Genomic DNA, 23,539 nt, shown 5'->3' on the forward strand with positions numbered 1-23,539 from the left:
AATTTAAATTTAATTAAAATTTTGTTAAAAAATTATATGAATTATTAATATTTTTATATTGTTAAACGATATTTGTGATAATTCAGCGGTTCCATCGATAATAAGCACTATCATCATTTAGAAAATATAATTGATATTTTCAATGTGCCAATTTAAAATGCAAAACATATGTTATTATTTTTAAGTCGTGAGATGCCTTTAGTGTGCCTAATAGTTTAGGGCGTTAGTTACTGCACTATGCAAGAGGATAATTTTAATTTAGTAAATATATTTTTATTTATTTCTATATTATTATTAACTACATTATTTTATTAACGATTCAGGTACGTAAGTTCGGCTAAATATTAAATTTTAAGTGGTATGTTAAATACTAAATAAATTTTAATTAAAAAAATGTAAATATCGTATTACTAAAAAGCTACTTCCAATTCAATTATAATTTTACTTTTCAAATAAGGTTTTTTGTCAAGAAAAGCAACACGTTAATTTCAAATCAAGAAATAAATTTACTTGTTTTTTACGTTTTTAACATTTTTAGATTTTTTAGTCAAGGCTAGTCCGGCACTGAAGTCGAGCGCAACCGGCCAAATGCATATTTTTTTATTTAAAAATTCCGGAAGTTGTGTTGTGCGGAAAATGTTAACATTTTAATTACTATCTATAATTGCTTAATTAGATTGAATGCAGCCATAGTCGACGCGGCCCAACCAAAGAGAGTATTATAAACTTATATGCAGGTAGGTACCTACCTACTTACTCGTGAATTATATATTTAATGGATGAAGGATATTTGGGATGACTTAAAATAAAACCGGTCAAAAAATCGTTAACTACGCTGTGTAGTGGTGGGTCTATGCTTAAAAACAAATCAAAGCTAATGTAATAAAAAGAATATCAGAAATTAAAGACCACACCGTCTAATCATGATAATATAATTCAATGCTTTATTCATTTATTCAAATTAAAATGGTCGTAGCATAAACTAGACATGCTGCAAAAACAAAAATACATTTTGATCAATTCCATGAAAAAAAAAATATTCTGGTATCCCTAATGGTTCTTCATGTGGTCCCTAAAAAATCGAAACGAATAAATTAGAATTTATTAGTCTCCACAGCAAAATTAGAATTATGCACAAAAATCGAAAAAAATACTATATGCTAGAATAATGAAGAATGGTAACATATTAATCTGCAATACTCTCCTTATCTTTATCATTCATTGTCCACTTTGTGTAATACCACTTACTACGTTTTAAGCTGTATTACACAAAATGAACGATGAATGATAAGAAAAGTGTTTCATTCCCATACCACAAAGCTTATGATTTTAATATAAAATATTTATATTAATATACAGTCCAAAATAACAAAAAATTTTACAACATTAAAACGGAAATAAAATGTTCAATGTTCTAAACAGTATTAGAGTTTTCAACAAAAGGTTGAGAGTTTTTCATGAATATCCCAGAAACACCTTAATTGTAGATAATTTTTATACAAGTTATAACATTAAGACAAGTTTTTATACAACTATACCAAATAGTTTTTTCATTCGTTTGAAAATGCCATAACTAGAAGAAACAACTGTCACAAAATTGATTTTTTACGTGTATTTTAAACAATGAATTACAGCTTACTAGACTCTAAAAATCAGCGTTTCATTTAACATTTATTACATAAATTGAAATGGAGTTCTACAAATTAATCGCCAAATCTATAAATAAATTATATAATTTTCAATTTATCCGTTCTTTTTTTGTTTTTTTTTTGTTGTTTTGTTACTACCAATTTATTTATATTAAGACATTAAAATATCAACAAGCAAAATTGAATCAGTCCGTTATGCAGCAAGGAGTAATTCTTGTGAAAAAGTTTCAACAAATTATATTATATATATATTCCGTTTTCATCAGTTCTCATTTAAGCCATATTGTATTTAAATTTTGCCAGATTTAGTTAATTAAAATAAATGTCACCTAGTAAAATTTCCACCACTGGACATCCCTGAATGATGTCTTCACTAAGGACGCTGTAGTATTTGAAGCAAAAAAGGAATTGATCTTACGAAAGCTCTGGGCCCTAATTAAGATAATTTTTGTCTCGGGACGCTTTGTTATACACATGCCTGAATCGATGGCCCTTGCATATTAAGCGTACCCTTTTTTGGCTACTAATCAACTATAATTTATTACGAAATTCACTAATTGATTCGAACTAATTAAAAGTGCAAAAATTCATAATTAATAAGTGTGAAAAATTATGTAAATGAATATTGAACAGAAATAATTTAGTCTGAGTGATTTATAGAGTCCCTTTTATTAAAATCGTTGGCTCCTACAAATCATACAAAACATTTTGATATGCTTTTTCAAGTAGATAATAATTATTAAGGATTTGAATAATAAATATACGATCAATCAGCGAGTACAATTATGTTTTGTTAATCATAAAGCATTTACTACCTTATAGTAGCATTATTTCAGAATTTATCATTTCAGTTCGAAAAACTTAGATATCTCAGAAAGGTACCTAACTTCATATACATACATAATTTTTTGTTATTAAAATTCTTAATTTTAAATTTGAATTTCAATAAATTACGTTATTCGTTATAAATATTGATGTGGGTTTCGTATTTTAAATGGTATATTTAACAGCATCGAATCAAAATGCTACGGCTGTAAATTATTTTCGAAATGCCAGAGACGGACTTAAAATGAGAAAAACTATATGAAAATACTTACGAATTTTATGAATCAAGTGAAAAATATTTTAATTCTAACAACTCAATTTGTTAAGATTCTAACAAATTTTCAACGAAAATACTCTGAAATTTATAAAAATGAACTACATATTATCTTTATACGTTTGTTCATTTAAGGAATGTTATCTTGACATTTATTTCCTAAACAGAAGTCTAAATATATATCTTTTTGATAATATTAGATGAAACATATCGTTTTACTCTTACATTGTCAAACATGCAATAGCTAATTGTGAGAAAAATAAAAAACAATGACAGACCGAAGATGCATGATTTATTAAAAACTGCTAATTTAAAAAAAAAATTGTTTACGTTATGTTGAAAAAATATCATCCTTTTTTTAATACACGCAATACAAATATGTGAATAATAACGATAACCATATAAATGTCTTAAGTATTATGTGAATAAAAATAATTGTTGTTTTGAATATTGAAAGCATTAACCTGTGGATCATATTGATATATTATTTCGAGAAATAATCCGTATTAAAATTTTACACTTCGATATCTGTTTTACGATATACGATACATGTCTCAGTAAATACGATACTTTTTTTTCTTCTTCTTTTTTCTATTAAGTATTGCTCAGTGATGATGATGAGTGCATGATTTGTCTCCATTCATCCAGTTGAGAAGACGTTCTCTAACTCGTTTTTCTTCAACTGTCTCTAATACAATTAGCCTCTGGCTACCTCTCATTCGTATATTACATACGATATTCCTTACATTGCCCTCAATACCCTGAAGCGTATTGAAGGGAAAGTGATCAGCCTGCACTTCAGGTACATACAAATTTACTAGATAAAAAATTATATCTAGTTACTATCCTCTATATTAATTTTAAGTCATAAAAAGTTATTCTAGTTCTAAATAAGTACCCACTCAACGAAGAAACTTCTATAATTATTTCGAAGCCAGGAATTAAATTAACTTCACTTTGTTATCAAGTTACTCTGTTTTCTACGTACTCAAAATATTAATAAATGATGTAATTTTATTCCCACGTTAATGAGAAATAAAGTGAAACTTTCTATATATAAAATCAATGATGCGGGAAAGATAAATACACAATGATCACCTCACGTAAGAAACCATCAATATAACACTGCTTCAATACGATACAGTGCCTTGTTTACCATCGGATGTGAGTAAAAGTTAGAGAAAGAAAAAAAATCCGAAATTCGCCCCTGCCGAAAGTATCGATTGTTTATTTTCCCTTTCGAAATGAATTAAAATATGATAAAAACTCGCAATTGAATTAATTATCCATAACTGCCTCGGTATGCGGTGATGAGGTCTTTAACGAGCCCGCGCTGGTAGAGAACAAAGGGTCGAGGAATGCGCACTGGAGGGACCCTTGTCGCTGGAATGGAAGCGATTCTGTTCAGCAGGACTGACATCTCCATTAGCGGATCGTGATAGCTCCGGCATAAATTAGTCAACAGATGAGACCTGGATGCAGAATGCGAGCGGACTAAAACGCGGGACCGCTAGAAAAACGTCAATATCTCGATGTGCCCTACGCAAAGTGCTCTAACTACATTTTTGGCAATTTTGAGATGTTTGGTGAATGTTATCAACTGACCGTTATCTACAAATATAACAAAACAAAAACATATTATATTGTAAAATACGCCTAGTTTTCGGGCATATAAGACGCTATCTACATCAAATTTTCAAAATGAACTAAACTCCTAAAACGCTAACTGCTTATTTTGACAAAGCATAATGTTTAAAAACGATTTGATACATTATTATATCGTGTTTTGAATGTATAATACTAGTATACAATTTCAGATAAAACCGTTAATTAATCAAAAAGAATGCGTTGAAAACTCTTCTAAGCTCTCTCCTGTAAAGTAACAGATTTTCAGATAGAGTACTTTACGTAGGGGCCGTCGATCACTCTCTCTCGAGGCTGCAAAGTGAAAAATACCACAGTAATGTATTCTTGGCGACAACAATACGAAATAACAATTCAATTTGGACCCCTAGCTTCTTATATGTTCTTCTTTTATGTAGAACAATATACCGACACGTTGTAAAAATTATTTGTCTGCTTCTGTAATTTAGCAGTAGCGCCCTTGAGGTAGTATTTTAAGAAAATGGCGCTATATAATTTTTAAAAAAATATTGTTTTTATTATCATTGGATTATTTGGCTACAAAATATAAAATGGTGGCATAAATTCTTGTTGAAGATAACATAGTCCTGTATACCGGCCAACGTCGGGTTGGAATCGGATCTAGCTGATTAACTGAACTAACTGCTAACCCCTTTCACTGCCTACACAGAGGCACTTCTAGAATCTTTGTGGAGGTTTTACAAACTTGTATTTATTTAGATTGGCAGTGACAGGGATATTGAAAGCTTTTAAATGTAAATTGACAATAAAATCGGGATCCAATTTTGATTCACATTTTCACTAATATTCTCAACATAGTTCATAAAAAAATTGCTATGAAAGATAGGGTATGTCAGGAAGCCTAGATGCTTCTGTATCAGATCCGGAAATGCGGTTGAAACAGTTTTCAATGAAGATAACATTGATGAAAAATTTAACACTATAGAAAATGTCAGCTGTTTATCCTTAGCTACCTTGTTTAGTTAGGGCGTCTGGCTACCGTTCTAGAGGTACTAGGTTGATTTCGTTCGATTCACAGAGGGTCAAAATAAATTTATATGTTTTATTTACAACATTTTTAGTGTGTCCAAATACTTATTCACAAATCTGGATTATCTTCAATTACAGGAGTTATTTTTCATATTCACTTAAACCAGTCTATGACGGTCGTCAGTACGTAAATGCCCAGACTTCCATATTCTTCTTCATCTTTGATCAGATGTCAAAAAATAATACATTGTTTTATCATATGATATCATTATGATTTAAGTTTCAACTGACAAAAATACCTAACTGCAGTAAAATTATATTTAGTGGCTTACTTATGGTAGTGTTATTTTATAGATAGGAAAGGTCACCGTGTTTTTTTTTTTACTTTATAAATACCCCATGGTAGACGACTCCCGGGCAGACCACCAAAGAGATGGGCCGATAGCTGGGAATCGACGTCGCAGGAGGCTAATCCCTCTTAAAAACAGGTCGCAAGGACTATAAGAAGAAGAAGAAGAAATATGATTAAGAAAAAAGTGTATGATACAAATGTACCTACAGCTCTAGGCACCATTTGCGCAAGCAAAAACACGTCAAAAGTAATTAACAAAACACACATTATAAAATAATTTTAACAGGTTGATTTTTCTTAAGGAAAGGGTTTTGCATCACCCTATAAGGCATAAGGCGTTATAATCGAACGTTTCTCATTCAGAGCATTTTTTGTACAATTTACGAACAGCCGGAAATTTTCTGTGGTGTGAAATGGCGGGAAACTGCGTTTTTTCGAATCAAGATGGCGGTGACTGAAGTATCCGTTGATGACACAGCGTAATAAAACATTGTTGCAATGCTGGAGCTGTGTTGAAATTAATTAAGTATTGATAATAGCATTCACGACGATAACAATAACAATTAATTTAATTAATGTTTTATTATTTTTAATTTCATGCGATTCTGTGTTATGTTAGATTTTTTTGTTCAATTTCACTGCACGCTATGCTGATATCCCCAGGTACGAATCAGTCAGGCTTGATGCCAGAAAGATTAAAGAACAAACAAAAATTAAAATAATTTATTTTTGAAGCACTAACTTTGTGATTTTCCATTTTATTATTTACAAAACACATAAAATAATGTGTGTTTTGTAAATTTAATTACCTCCCATCCCAAGAGCTATAAGCGGAGGCACAAACAGATCCTTAGGATCTAGAAAAAGAAGAAGATGAAGAAGGATATTCAAATCAGTACCAAAATTTAATATATCGCTCACTCCTTTCAAGAACGTCATAAATCAAAAATCGTCAATTTTCAGTTGTGCATGTTTTAGGAATGCCCAGAAAATATACTATATATAGAAAATAACTTAATATTTACACGCTACAGGGCAGAAAGTGTTGTTTTTGCATTTTGAAGAAAAGGTATCGTTTAATTATTTTTTTAAATATACTATATATTTTTCAAATGGAAAAAAAAACCTTTACGTTTTACCTAAAAAGATTTGTTGCACAGTAAAAAGTTCAATAAGTGGCTTGATATTTATTTTTAATACATTGTGTTATATTTTTAAACTTTAAAAACGTTCTCCTGAGAAATCAAGTTTTTTTATTTATGACGTTCTTGAAAGGAGTGAGCGATATCACATCAAGCATTGTGAACTGATGTTTAGTATAATATTTAGTATGTTTAATATCCATCATTGATTTGAAAGATAAAATTATTGAAACTTCCCGCTAAAGTTGAAACATTGTATGATAAATTGTATGGTAAAAATAGCTACGTAATAAAACTCTTCATATCCTATTACAACTTAATTACATAGTGACGTCGACCGATTTCGAATCAAACGGCTTCATCCTCAAGTCTTGAGGAAAATGCCGTTTACTTCGAAACCAGTCGACGTTATAATCAAGTAATAATACGATACGTAGTGATTGTAAAACAAAGTTATATTTGAAGTTCTTTAATTGAAAATTTGTGTTATATTATTTTATTGTTATTATTAGACAGGCGCTGTGGCGTAGTTGGGTAGACGCTCGACTGCGAAACTGGGCGTAGCGGGTTCGATTCCCGCCAATTGCTAAATGCATCCAAGAAAGGTTTATTTTCAATAGGTCTGGGCTTTCGCGATGTATTTTTCACGTTTACCTTTCCTATCCTACCTGCAGACAAGCATCTAAAATAGATGCTGTGCGGGTTGATCCTGAAAAAAAAGTTGTAATCGCATTTAAAAAGATGTGAGTATTTTTATCGATCGCATTTTTGTGTAATTGGTTATCATCGCTACTACTACTGCTGCTACCATCACGCCGTTTCCCCGTAGGAATAGGCAGAGAGGATGGAAAGCCACATTCTTCTGTCCTGACATACACCCCTAGCTTCTTTCACATCCATACGTCTAGTCATACATGACCTCCGATTACGCAGACTTTTGACACTACCAAATTTTAGGTTCTGAATGATCTGATCGTGCCAAGTCTTTTTCGACCGGCGTCGTTTTGTTCTCCAGCTGACATTTGCCACATGTATTTTATTAGTCATTCTCTCATCATCCATTCGCTCCAAATGTCCATACCACCTTACAGAACTTTTCTTAATCTTTTTAATTATTCCTTGTTCAGCTTGACATTCCTTATTTGGTTATCAAATAATTCTTCTTAAAATCCTTATCCTCACCCCACTAGTACATAGGGCACTGCATCATATAAACGCATTGTTATCTTGATCGTTTAACACATTTAGGAAAGGTGATCACCCCTCCGCTTCAGGAACCAGTCCAGGGTAATATTGAATAAATATTAGAGTAAAAAAGTCACTTATATTTATTTCACCTCCCCCCCTGGGAATCGAACCGGTATTAATTAATAATTTTATTATTTGAGTTATAATGAGATATTAATTCTGAATGCAAGCTTTATATGATTTTCAAAAAATCATGTTTTTAAGTATGTTTGCGTGATTTAAAAATATGTAAGGGTTTTATTCCTTCAAATTAACACAATACAATGTATTGACAGATATTACAATGATGTTAGTAAAATACCACTGATGCTGTGCGTGCGATAATTGATTACATTCACTCCGCAAGTATATGTAAATATTAAGATTTTTTTTTTCATTTTAATTATGATTTACTTTATATATGTATGTCGCCTACTTTCAAAATCCGCCAGATCCAATTTTATAAGATTTATAAATAAATACTCAATTGGAATTCCATTTGTGGGTTGTATTGTTTAAAATATTTATTTATTTGAAAACCATGCTAAATAATATTTCAAAATGACGTAATTATCGGTTTGTGTCTCGTGTTTTTTCTTAAATACCGAATAATTTTCTAAAAAAATTGGAAAATTCTCTATTTCATAATTTGTTATCTAAAGATAGATAAATTTTTTAAACGTAAAAGTTACCCGGAGAATTTTGCATTTTTTGTAAAATCGACCAACATGGATCTGGCGGATTTTGAAAGTAGGCGACACATATCGGCTGTTGGAGTTTATGATGATGTACAAGTAATGAATATTAGTTGCGATTTACAATACATTACTTTACGACTAGCAGACCGATACGATGTTAACTTGATCGTTAATTACATGAAAGCAAGCTGATCAGTCTTACGCTTCAGGTATCAGCCCTGGGCGATATTAAATTAACATGTAAGTGAAAATCACTTTATTTTGAACTCCATGGGAATCGAACCTCTATCACGTTAGCCAAACACACTAACCACTAAACTAGGGAGGTGAAATAGCCAAAGATCTAAGGAAATAAATCTAACGTATCAACTGAAAATATTTTAAAATCAAAATGTTCAATTATAAATAATTGTTCACAAACATTAAAATTCATAAAAGGAAATTGAATGAATTTAAAAATAAATATCTTAACTACAATAAGTATTATGTTTTGATTATGAATAAATTAATTCAAACTCTTATCCGCACCCCAATAGTGCATAGGGCACTGCTTCATATAAAAGCATTGTTTTCTTGATCGTTAGCACATGAAAGAAGGGTGATCAGCCCTCCGCTTCAGGTAGCTATCCAGCGAAATATTGAATTAAAAAAAAGTAATATAAACAAAATGATAAAAAAACACTTTATAAATATCGAACCCAGGAACTCCAGAACGGTAGCCGAGCGTGCTGACCATTACACTACGGAAGCGGAAAATAATTAAAAATAATAATAATCATTTGGGAATATTTATACAGCACCCTTTTCGTCAAATACTAACTTTTGAGTGCAAAGCTTATCATTCAGCCATCTCGTACATATATGATTAAATGTTATAAATAATTTCCTTTCACAATACAATAGTTTCATAAACACGTACTGTTAAATGTGCTCACGGCAATGGAAAAACTCAATGAGGGCACATTATAGCAATTTATAATTTATTATTATGTAATATATATTAATAAATTAATACGTAGTTAAAAGATGATGTCCGCCTCTGTAGTGTAATGGTCTAATTTTGCACTGTAATGTTTATTTAATATTACTCTGGACTGGTTACTGAAGCGCAAGAGTGATCACCTTGCCTTCATGTGTGTAACTATCAAGATAACACTGCGTCAATTCGATGCAGTGCCCTATGCACCATTGGGTGCGGATAAGGGTTATGAGTAAAAGATGAACTTTCCTCTGAATTCGTCGAGGTTGCAAATGAAGGTGTGTTTAAATACAAAATAAATTCACGTGTTTAGCGTTTCGCATGTCTGTTGTTATTACATGTAAGCCTTTATGCAAATCCGCATTGTTATTCATTAGTCATTATTACAGCTACACATCATTTTGTGCATATCCGCCTCGAGATATAAACTAATAACCGATGTTTTGTCGCTCCGATGTACATACTTTTAAATTAACATAATTCCTCAGATTTCGTTAAAGTAGTTTATTAAATACGAACCCCATTATGAACAATTTCACGATCGCAGAACATCAGAAAGAAAGAAATTTAATAAGAGTATCGAGTAAAAAACCAAAAGTTTGTGAACAAGTATGTATTATATATTTCACATAATTTTGAGTGAACACACTCAAAACTATGTGAAATATACATACCAAATATAGTATAGACCATAGATAAATTTACTAATTCTCAATATTAATAATAATAAAAAAACTACATCAATTTTTAGCTTATCAATTTGTTATCGAATGCTTGGTTTTAAACTAGTAAAAATGGGTTCTTGCAGATTTATAATGTTTAAATAAGGTTCTTATGATGTCTTTTGCGTGTCCACGACGCAAACGATGTTGTCAATACAACAATGATTTCATCATATGTAACATGCATACGTGCATGGTATTACAAGATTTATTTGAATGTATATATATATAAACTCTAAATTTAATTTATTTATAGATATATATATATATATATATATATATATATATATATATATATATATATATATATATATATATATATATATATATATATATATATATATATATATATATATATAACTATAAATATAACTGTATACTTTTTTTGAAATCCGTTTTTTTTCATTAATTTTTATTAACATAAAAACAAATCAAAAATATAGTCCCCATTATTTAATATAATTTATTCTATCTCATTTCTAACATATCGATTCCCTCCCCCCTCCATAAAATTTGCTTAGTTTTGACTGAAAGAACTAAATTACAGCCTCATTCATTCTAAAAAATCAGCAAAGAACTGAAAAGATTAATCTGTTATCCATTGCATGCAATAAAAAATCAACCTTTAAATATTTTATTATGATAGATTATCGCAAAATAATTGAAAAATGAATTATATTACTTTGTAAGATAAATAGGCACCACGCAATGTTTGTAATAATTCAATTAAAAATGGTGTTTTTCCGATGCAGCGACAATAAATGGATTTCTAAACAATGCAAAAACGAATCGTTGCGTAATTAAATCAACGCGTTTTCTTCGCATTTACATTGCAACGACTTCCTGCAATTATATTCCATAATTATAATCAACCGTTTATCATTCCATGACCACTGAGAAACGAATAAAACATTGTTCGCGAGCTAAATTGAAGGCCTTTCTGTTATTGATCTAACATTTACTTCATCAAATATATTTGAAAATATCAGACATTGCATTTTTCATCCTCTGATATAAAACATATCCATATGTTTAAATCCAGCTATATGATTTCATGATGACTACATTTGGCTACCATGCAGGAGATCCCGCGATTGATTCCCAGAGGAGGGGGGGGTCTAAATAAGTATAATTGTTTTTTCACTCTAACATTTATTTGATATTATCCTGTACTAGTTTTTTTCAGAACGGGTGAGCCTATTTAGACAAATACAGAAATTCATATGTAAAATTGTAAATTATATTAAAACCTGATAGTTTTTACATTTTATTTGTAGTATCAAAAAGTGCCCTTGAGGTAGTATTAAAAGAAAATGGCCCTATATACAATATCCAAATTAATCTATTATAAATATTATGTGCATGTATTATGTGCCTAAATAAATCGGTTAAAATACAATAATATCTTTTGTAAATTTAAATCTCAAATATTGAGACCGAACGGAGATGTAGGTACAAATAATAGATGTGCAAATTAATTGAGTAATAATAAAAAATATTATATACATTTGGAAAAATGCGTTAGCTTTTATAAGAAAATAGAAACGATATAAAAAAAAGGCATTTTATGTAACAGGAGCGCAGGAGTTAAAGTAGGTCTCTGTTTTCTCAATGGGTAGGAACCGAACACTTTCAAACACCTGTCCTAGTATGCCGTTACTAATTTACCTGTAGTCCAATTACCAGGGGTTAATAACGCGACACCGGCCATTCGCGATACAGACGTTCTTAAACTTCGAGAGATATAATTAAATAATAAAGAAATAAACCAATAAATATTATAATAACAGTGTTTTATCTAATACCTTCTATTAAATTCTGAATTCTGTATTTATTAAAAATATATTTTATAAAACCTAAAAAGGTACGTAATCGAAAAATTTTGTTGATCTGAACAAGATATAGTTTAGGTTATTTTTCTTGCCTTAGTTGAATAACTATAGTTTTTAATTATTTTTTTATAAATATGCCAAAAATGGTATTGAAACGTCCGTGGGAATATATTTTTTAAAACTGTTCTGTTGGTATAATATAATATATAATCCAGTTAACAACCTTTTCAGTTTGTCCAAATACTTGTTCACAAATCTGGATTGCCTCCAATTATAGGAATTGCAGCCTATGACGATCGTAAACCCGGTAATTTTTTTAAATTTATTTATGGTTCAAAAACAATGAAAAACATATTTCAAGAAATGAAATACAGTGCAATACAAATTGTTTGAATGTTTTTCATCAATTAGATGAGAACGCAACAAACTTACAGAAACAAATAAAGGTACAGGTTAAATACATATATAAAGACTAGAAATTTGGTTGTTAAAAGAGTAATAACAATTAAAAGTAATGAAATAAAAAAAAATTAGAAGTAAAAATTAAAAGTGAAATTAAACTATACTACAAAAAGTACAAAATTCATATCGCTCACTCCTTTCAACAACGTCATTTATAAAAAAACATGATTTTTCAGGAAATCGTTTTTAATGTTTAAGAATATAATAAAATGTATTAAAAATAAATATCAAGCCACTTATTGAACTTTTTATTGTGCAACAGATCTTTTAAGGTAAAACCTGAAGGTTTTGTCTCCATTTGAAAAATATTAAGTATATATTTTTAAAAATAATTAAACAATACATTTTCATCCAAATGCAAATACAAAAACAACACTTTCTGCCCTGTAGCGGGTAAATATAAAGTTAAAAATATGCCGCTTTTGCTGGGATATAATACGTTTTCTGGGCATTCCGAAAACATGCACATCTGAAAATTGACAATTTTTGATATATGACGTTGTTGAAAGGAGTGAGCGAAATGTCCAGACCTCCATATTCTTCTTCATCTATGTTGAGATGTAAAAAATTACATAATCTACAATAGTTAATTTTTAATGAATTATAGCCGGATGCGAGTTATACTTATAGGTATTTGAGAAGTGCTGTGTAATTGATTGAAGTTGTAACGTGACGTTTTTGTGTCATTTACATTGTAAAGTGCCAAGGTATTAACGTCAGGAAACGTTGCGTGCAGAGGGTTGAATAATTGGGGCAGTCTCTATTTGTTAGCAAAAACATCTCGCCATTAAATCGTTATAAAATAAATGCTTTATAACCTTTAATGGCAGCAACACGTTTACCCCAAGTTACGACGAGCGAAATTACGACTTAATTACATTGGCGAACTGCACTATTCGGAGCTCATTTCTTTAATTTTCAATTAAATATATATTTTAAATGATTGGCAGTAATGACGTAGTAGTTTGTCCAAATGTTTTTATTCATACATAACAGTCGTTTTTTTTACCCTCAGTCATAAATTATTTTAATAATTACGCGTGTTCAAAAAAGATAACGCTATTTTACTTGACTTTTTCAGCCACTACTGACATTTTTTCACCTTAATAGTGAAGTGATTAGTGCGCTAGGCTACCATACTGAAAGTCCTGGATTAGATTCTCAAGAGGATCAAAATAAATATTAGTGATTTTTTAGTCTAATATTTATTTAATATGACCCTGGTCTGGTACCTGAAGCGGAAGGCTGAACACCTTTCCTTCGTGTTTTTAAAGATCAAGATAACGCTGCTTTTGTTGGACGTAGTGCCCTATGCACCATTGGGTGCGGATTAGGGTTAGAAATGAAATTTGTATATGAATTCAAAAAAGTAAACTCACACTGAGTATTTTTTGGATTTTAAAAGCATTGTTAACTTTTTCAAATTTTTATTTTTGTGTAAATGTCAAACCATAATAATTTCATTTTAATGACCTGGCGAAGGAATGATTATTCCGAAACCTGTAGTCACGAATTAGTAATTATTAAATTATCCGGAACATTGGTCTGTATGCTCCTGATAGTGACAGCGTCGACATAGATTGTTTCACATTCCTATACACAGGACCAACCTGCCGATGGTTATGCCTGTAGAGCTACCGCTATGTTGAACAATATCTCATTGGATATTGATCTGCTCTATGTGTCTAAAATAGTTTTCCGAAGCGGGATTGTTTTACACCTTTAGCAATAGTTCTTGCAAAAATATTATTTTACTGTATTTTTAATGTATACTATTTGAATTTTTTATAGTTTGTAATGTTTATATTAATTGAAATAAATAAATTGAATTGAATTAAATTAAAGTGGTATTACACAAAGTGAATGATGAATGATATGGAGAGTGTTACATATTGAGTTGTTTATTTTCGGAATACATGGAAGTATAACGATTGTTTCTCTCTTGTTGTAGAGTTCCTGGTGCAAGATCAGAGCCGTCTGCACCCACCACTAACCACGATACCATCCTCCCCCGTCATGGGCATATCCGAGGAGGCCAAACCGGAAGAAGCGTCCCCCAGACCGCCTCCAGCCTCGGACTCCCCGCCGGACATCCACCGCTCTCGCCACTCGCCACCGGAAACCGACCACCGGATTCTGCATTCTCCTCATCACGAAGGCAGGCGGACCATCCACTCTCCCAGCGAAGGATACCGGACGATTCACTCTCCTCACGAGAATCACCGATCTATCAACTCCCCGCATGATAATCACCGATCTCTCAACTCCCCGATGGATAACCACCGGATCCACACGCCTCCAGATGCCCACCACGGCATGCACTCTCCGGGAGACAGATCAGGACCTCCCGGAAGCACCCACAGCAATCCATCTGACAACAACAGCGATGGAGAGATGGACGAGTTTGCGCCAAAGAGGAAGCAGAGAAGATATAGGACGACGTTCACGAGCTTTCAACTGGAGGAACTCGAAAAAGCTTTTGCTAGGACCCATTACCCTGACGTTTTCACCAGGTGAGACTTTGATCATTATTTTACTTTAGCATCTTTATTAAAATAACTAACCATCACGCCGATTCTCTGCAGGGGTAGGCAGAGAGAATAGAACGCCACACCACTCTGTCTTTGCAAACATTCCTGGCCTCTTCCACGGTCATGCATTTCCTCATAGATACCCGACGATTATTACGACTCCTAACCTGACCACTCTCAATTATTTGGCATACCTGATCGTGCCAAGTTTTTTTCGGTCGTTCTCTGCTCCTTTTTCCAATTACATTTGCCTCATGAATTTGTTTTACCGTTCTTTCCTCACTCTACATTCGTTCTATATGTCCAAACCATCTCAACACACCTTTCTTAATTTTATCGATATGCTTATCTCAGCTTTGCATTCCTTCCTTATTTCACTATTCGAACATCTATCATACATCATTTATATTTATATATATTCATATCAACCTCGATGTAGGTTAACTTTTGCTGATTCTTCGTACAAAATACTTAATTTTATATATATTTTTAACTTTTCCATGCAAAATCGATTTCTTGCAAAAACCATCTGCTTAATAACTTGATTTGAGGCATTTAACTTTTGTTTTCATTCTCTCGTGCTATCTCAGCAACAAACAAGGTATTAATGATTAAAGAAAACACTTCGTTTTTTACCACTTGAGTTTTATTATAGACTGCATGTTTCAGAAGTTAAACTTCCATCATTCAGGTCTGTATAATAACTAAAATATAAAATATAAAATTGTTCCAAAAATAAGGAGAGGAGAAAGTAAGGGGAAGGGGTTAGTCAAGGGACGGAGTTTGAAAACAAAGGAAAAATGGAAAGCAATGGTGAAGAATTTTGAAACAATATATTATTTAATAAATTATTATTAGAATTCAGTTTTTTTTGGATTTCTAAATTTTCAAGATAATTCATAATTTGGCCTTTATATGGAGCAAGGTGTAACAATTTTAATTTATGAGAGTGAAATGAGTGATTAGTATCTATTATGTGATTTGCAAATTCCGAAAAATAATTACTAAAAACCAAGTGTTTTCTTTAATCATTGTAACATGTCTTACCACAAAGTTAATGCCGAAACAATAAACAAACTAGGTATTAATTAATACCTGAAAGAACGTAAAAACACGACAAAATAACATTTAAACGATCCCTCTTTTACGAATATTCTCATACTACAAATTCTCTGCGATGATTCACTGAAAATCAAAAGTATAAAGTCATAAACTAGGAGTAGAGATTATCCAATTACCGGCCCAGCAAGCAAGTATAATTTATCATAAGGTATTGCAGAAACGTCAATTATGATTACCGCACACTATTGCTGCACAGTCGTAATAATAATAATCGTAATTAGCTACAGCGGTAGATATCTAAAATCGGCACAGTGAGTCAAATCCCGCGTACTCAATGGGATAATTAATGTTACTGCAGATTCATGGGTATTGTAGAAATACAATCGCAGGACAACTTCAGACGAAGCAGCATAACCTTGGTATATTATTTGTTTTTTTTTTTTTTTTTTTTTCATTTCGGTTTGGACATGTAGAACGAATGAGTGAGGAAAGAACGGTAAAACAAATTTATGAGGCGAATGTTAGCGGGAAAAGAAGCAGAGGAAGACCGAGAAAACATGGCACGATCAGGTATGCCAAATACTTGAAAGTGGTCAGGTTAGGAGTCGTAACAATCGGCGGGTATGTATGAGGAGATGCATGAACGTGGAAGAGGCGAAGAATGTTTGCAAGGACAGAGTGGTGTGGCGCTCTATTCTCTCTGCCTACCCCTGCGGGGAAGCGGCGTGATGGTTAGTTAGTTAGTTAGTTTATTATTTGTTGACATCCTAACATAGATGAAGAAAAATAGGGAAGTCTGGGCATTTACGGGGCTTGTGACCGTCATTGGCTGGTTTAGGTGATCACTTTACACACGTGTAATATTCACCAATTGCACCCATTATTGACAACCACGCTACTCAAATTCTTGGAAGTTCTACATATATATGTGAACCAATTTTGAAACATAATTCTTGAATCACTAGAACTTCACTAGAGACATCTATTGGTGAGATGAAAAGAAGCTTTTTATTGAGCAGAAACTCTTTTATTAGTATGTGAGGTCCGAATCCTGGATTATAATCACATACATGAGAAACGCCACAAAATATCATTTTAATTTTTATTATTTAAGCTTATAATTTGACCAAATAATTTATTAACAACATTTTGAGTGTGTCCAAATACTTATTCACAAAATCAGGTTTATCTCCAATTACAGGAGTTATTTTGGTATTATTTTTTGACATCTCATCAAAGATGAAGAAGAATATGGAAGTCAGACTTCCAAATACTTGTTCACAAAACGGGATTATCCCCAATTAGGACTTATTTTCAACGTTATTATTAATTGAATTTTTTGTGAGTACCTACTCCCTTAATTTTTATTGGTCTTTCGAATCGGATCTTTCCAGTACTCATCACTGTTATTCACAAACAAAGTATCATTATTGTACGATTTTTGTCCCCTTTGCATATGGTATTCATCTGGTAATGCATACACGTAACGGCATGGGTTCCATGGCAGCTGACACTGTAGCGATTGCGATAATTATCCGAGCATAGATCACGTCTCCCGGCCGCCGGTGTGTCTCGGATCAGGGTGTAGTGAGCAGTCCATTACATCTCATTACTCCGTACTACGTACAAGGCGGTGCACTATTACTATTGCCCTGTTTCACATGGATTCACACGCAGGGTGATCGGAAAATTCATTTTTAAATCGAGCCTGCGATATGTGCAATGAAATGCTTAATGAAATAGACATCAATAATGTTTCCTTTAATACGTTTAAAAGAAATATTGTTGATGTATATTTCACCGCCTTTATTTATTTATATTTTGTCCTATATTTTGTCCGCCTCCGTAGTGTAATGGTCAGCATGCTCGGCTACCATTCTGGAGGTCCCGGGTTCGATTCCCAGGGGGGTTTAATAAATATAAGTGATTTTTTCACTCTAATATTTATTCAATATTACACTGGACTGGTACCTGAAGTGGAGGGCCGATCACCTTTTCTTCATGTGTAAACGATCAAGATAACACTGCGTTTATATGAAGCAGTGCCCTATACACCATTGGGGTGCGGTAAGGGTTTTATTATTTTATTATATTTCACCAGTTGATAAAGAAATTTTCTAAATATTTGTACTTTTATGACAGTTTAGTTTATTTTTAGATTACTTAGGTGGAAACCTACAGTTGGAATTGTTTTTTTTTGTATTCTATCATATCATGTTATTTTTATAAAATATTCTGTAGGTTTTCCAAAAAAAAATGTGTGCTATGGGTTTTGGAAAGAATAGTGGGTATTGAAGCAAAAATGATATGATGAAATTATAAAAAAAAACTAAAAAAAATGCTGGTCAAGTTAAAGCGTCTTAATCCTGTTTTCCTTCATTCGGGTGGTGGCCTGATTTACGATAAATCACAACTTAATTTTCTTTTAACCCAGCTAACATTTGAATTAATTGAATTTTTCGCTAAAAATACTGTTTATGTATTGAAAAAAGTTTTTCTTCGAAATGAATGTGTGGTTTCAAAACGAAAATAGTTATTGAAAGGTATGGAGTTCAATTAATATCACCCTGGACTGGTACAAGAAGCGCAGGGCTGATCACCTTGCCTTCATGCAATTAACGATCAAGATAACACTGCGTCGCTACGATGCAGTGCCCCATGCACCATTAGATGCGGATAAGGGTTAGAAGAAAAATAATGGAGTTGTGATTTGAACGATCGAGATCTCGGCCTTAAGGAAAGACTGCAAGAGTATATAAGCATTTCCGATAAAATTAAGAAATGGTTTGGGAATGTGTAACGAATGAGTGATAAAAGAAGAATAAACAAATTTAAGAGGCAAACGTAGTTGAAAATTGAAGCAGAGGAAGATCGAGGAAAACTCAGAATCAAATATTTAAAATGCTTGAATGTGGTCCGGTTACCATATTATACAGTCGGAATAATTGGCGGGTATGTATGAGGAGATGCATGAATATGGAAGAAGCTAGATTGTTTGCAAAGAGATTGGCGTTCTATTATCTCTGCCTACCCAGGGGAAGAGGGGAAGAGGAATCTCGAATAAGAAGAACGTAAAAGGGCGATGGAATTTATTTTATACCAGGGATTCAGCATTAAACTGTATTTTTAAATTATTATCGGTTTTAATGACGACTTAAAAAATGCATGTTTTACAGGCACCCTATAGATAAATAGCTGTAACCTACAACACAGTACAAAATAGTATTATTTTCTCAATCGATTCCTAGTTGAACGCAGGAAATCGGCGGAATTATCACATTTCAAGCGAGCACATGACTCCACGAGTTCATAGAAATATAAAATAATATCACGAAGATAATATGTATGGGAAAACAGCGTTTACCATCCTTAGTCTGGGAATTTCGTGAGATATCGAATTAAGATAAACATATTTTAGAAATCAATAGTGAATATCAATGTGCCTTAAACCCATGGAAAATCTAAAAAAAAAACAATATTTTGGCTCCTACATTTATCTGTCACATATCAAGGTTGTACTCGCAAATATACAAATCAGTACCGGCTGCGCGAGGAGCCAGACGTATATCTTGTCCATATAAATTTCAATGTTTATATTTTTTTAAATGTTCACACATTTAAAAAAATGTATATATTTAGATTGAAATTAGATTTTTTTAGAATATGTATTAAAAATATATACATATTTTCACTTATTTTTTTTTTACAAAAATGGTTATAAAATTAGTATATAACCACTCACCGAGATTTTTACGTCTACCTGTTTCGAGACGTACCCATCTCTTCGTCAGGACAATCACTAACACATCATGTGTTCATACAGCATATGTTCATTGAACACATATTCAATTTATATATTTTTTAAAATGTCCACACATTTATAAAATATATATATGTATTTTGAAATTAGATTTTTTTAGAATATAATAAAAAAAAAATTAAAAAAAAAAAAAAAATATATATATATATATATATATATATATATATATATATATATATATATATATATATATATATATATATATATATATATATATATATATATATATATATATATATATATATATATATATATATATATATATATATATATATATATATATATGACCATATATTTACTTTAAAGCCAAACTTTTTTTTTCAATACGAAACCGTGTTTTAAGCAAAGAATTGATTTTCAATTTTAACATGTATATATTACATTTTTAATTTTATATATTATATTTTGAAATTTACAAATCTGGGTGTTGTCCAGTTCAGAGTTATTTATAGTGATATTCCAACACAGGCGAAGAAGAAATAATAAATGATAAATTCCCAGACTTCAATATTCTTCTTCATTTATGTTGAGATATCAATACAAATAACTCCCAAGTGGATGGATCCCAGATTTTGACGCACTTAAAATATTGTGAAACCACAAATGTGACTTATCTAAAAAGCGTTATTTAGTTTAGCGCAATACGAAACAAATAATTGTGCCGACTTTAATGCAAACTTGCCCACTGACCTAATCATAATTAGTTTCACGATGATTCATCTAATTCTTCTCCCTTCACTGCACACACTACCGGTACCTGCTAGTACCTGCACAGTTCCTACCTACCTGCACATTTGTGGGAACCTTTGTACATTGTGCAATGGATGTTTTGCATTGAAATGGCCAGCTCCGAGTGGAATGAGGTGGAGAAGATGCTGAACAATGATGACCTAAAATAAGATAATTACTGCTCAGTAATTGAGTTCTCTAATAACAGAAATATTCATATAATAGTCTTATAAATCTTCTCTTTAAGAATTCTCGGCGTCGACTGTAATTGGTAAAACTAATTGAATAAGATATTGAAAAACATGTGAATTAAATGTATTTTATTTTACATTTTAAGTGTGTCCAAATACATGTTCACAAAATCTGGATTATCTCCAATTACACGAGTTATTTTCATATTATTTTTTGACATCTCATCAAAGATGAAGATGAACATGGAAGTCTGGGCATTTACGGGGCTGACGACCGTCATAGGCTGGTTAAAGTGATCATTTTAATAATAATAATAAAACCCTTATCCGCACCCCAATGGTGCATAGGGTTTATCTTGATTTTTATATTGAGTTATCTTGATCGTTTACACATGAAGGAAAGGTGATCAGCCCTCCGCTTCAGGTACCAGTCCAGGGTAATATTGAATAAATATTACAGTGAAAAAATCACTTATATTTATTTGACCCCCCTGGGAATCGAACCCGGGACCTCCAGAACGGTAGCCGAGCGTGCTGACCATTACACTACGGAGGCGGACAAAATTATTTTACACACGTGTAACATTTACCAATTCTACTCATTATTGACAACCACACTACTCAAATTCTTGGAAGTTCTATTTATATGAACCAATTTAGAAACCTTGTTCTTGAATCACTAGAACTTCACTAGAGACATCTATTGGTGAGATGAAAAGAAGCTGTTTATTATGTTAAGTATTTGGACTCACTCAAAATGTTGTATTTTATTTTATTTATCGTTAAACAGAACATTCGACACGATATTTTTTCTAAATAAAAAAAAATTGTTAAGGGTGCTTCATATTAAGTAATTTCTTTCATTATTTATTTCACTAATATACTTGAATATTCTGTATTGTAAGTGTAAAACTAAAATTAATTAAAAGTGATAAATAAATTAGTCTTTGAATGTTTATGATTTTTTTATACTGCTTTAATATTAACAATTCTTTAGTTTTTTCGTAATCCTAATACCATGATTGAAAATTTATAAAGTATAAGTCACGTCAACTCATTAAAAAAAATGCCTTGGTTAGCTTTGTAGTATGCATAAAGATGTTAATTTTAATTTTAGTTTTATAATATTTTACAATATGAAATACATAAAAAAAACATTTTTAATTACTCCAAATAACTACCAGTTCTAAAATTTTATAAATAAACAAAAAATAATTCAAATGTATTAATTTAATATTTTTTTCCAGAGAGGAATTGGCGATGAAAATTGGTCTCACAGAAGCAAGAATACAGGTAAAAAAACATAATGTTTATAACTTTTTAACCACCCATTTTTAAAAGATTAAAAATTTATTTAAAAAAAATCATTTTTAAATTTAAACGAATAAATTAAATACCTTAAACCTTTTAGAGTTGATATGACAAACACATGTAATTTAATGGTGCATAAGGTACTGGATCGTATAGAAGTGACATTAAGGAAAGGTTATCAGCTATTCGCTTCAATGACCAGTCCAGGGCAATATTAAATAAATATTAAAGTGAAAAATAATTTATATTTATTTGACCCCCCTGGGGAATTGAACCCGGGACCTCCAGCATGGCAGCCAAACGCACTGACCTACGGAGGTGAACTTATACTAACCGTTTATTAATATGATTATTACTTCCTAGAACAAACTATATTTTCCTTTCAAATTTATCACTTATCTAAAAGCACAGTTTTCAATGTCTCAGGATAGGCTGATGATATTTAAAAAAATATTTATTCCATTTTGTTAACTTTAAAAAGATGTGTATGGTTTTAGCTTGTTAAACTTTTCAAATTCCTCAATTTTATACGACTTAGTTTTGTTAATTAGTTTCTGGTATATCGCTCACTCTTTTCAAGAACGTCAAATATCAAAAACCGTAAATTTTCAGTTGTGCATGTTTTCGGAATGCCCAAAAAATGTACTACTATATTCCAGCAATAGTGGCATATTTTAAACTTAATATTTACCCGCTACAGGGCAGAAAGTGTTGTTTTTGCATTTTGAAGAAAAGGTTTTGTTTAATTATTTTTTAAATATACTAAATATTTTTCAAATGGACAAAAAACATTCAGGTTTCACCTAAAAAGATCTGTTGCACAGTAAAAAATTCAGTAAGTGGCTTGATATTTATCTTTAATACATTATATTATATTTTTTAACTATAAAAACGATCTCCTGAAAAATCAAGTTTGAAAGGAGTGAGCGATATTACATAAAAAAAATATTAACGGACGCATTACAGCAATTAAAAAAAAAGTAAATTGGTGTTCAATAACTTTTTTTCCCTGTTAACTTTCTACATTCACTTAGGAAGTAGTATGAACAGTTTTTTTTAATCCGAAATAAAATCGTTTATCGGTAACAAATCAATCAAT

At 31.4% G+C, this 23,539-nt stretch overlaps 1 protein-coding gene across 3 annotated transcripts in view; it reads left to right on the forward strand.

The window, feature by feature from the left end:
- The window catches only part of LOC148310385 (homeobox protein aristaless-like), a 167,158-nt gene that overhangs the window by 129,232 nt on the left and 14,387 nt on the right, over window positions 1-23,539 (forward strand). For all 3 annotated transcript variants that reach the window (XM_088258496.1, XM_088258498.1, XM_088258497.1), the window contains exons 2-3: window positions 14,748-15,309; window positions 22,377-22,422. In XM_088258496.1, coding sequence (XP_088114622.1) covers window positions 14,748-15,309; window positions 22,377-22,422 — 608 coding nt within the window. The remainder of the gene's footprint in view (window positions 1-14,747; window positions 15,310-22,376; window positions 22,423-23,539) is intronic.

This window comes from Brachycentrus maculatus, unplaced genomic scaffold (assembly GCF_059751285.1).
Source record: "Brachycentrus maculatus isolate JH-2025_06_01 unplaced genomic scaffold, ASM5975128v1 h1tg000097l, whole genome shotgun sequence".
Taxonomy (NCBI): Eukaryota; Metazoa; Arthropoda; class Insecta; order Trichoptera; family Brachycentridae; genus Brachycentrus; species Brachycentrus maculatus.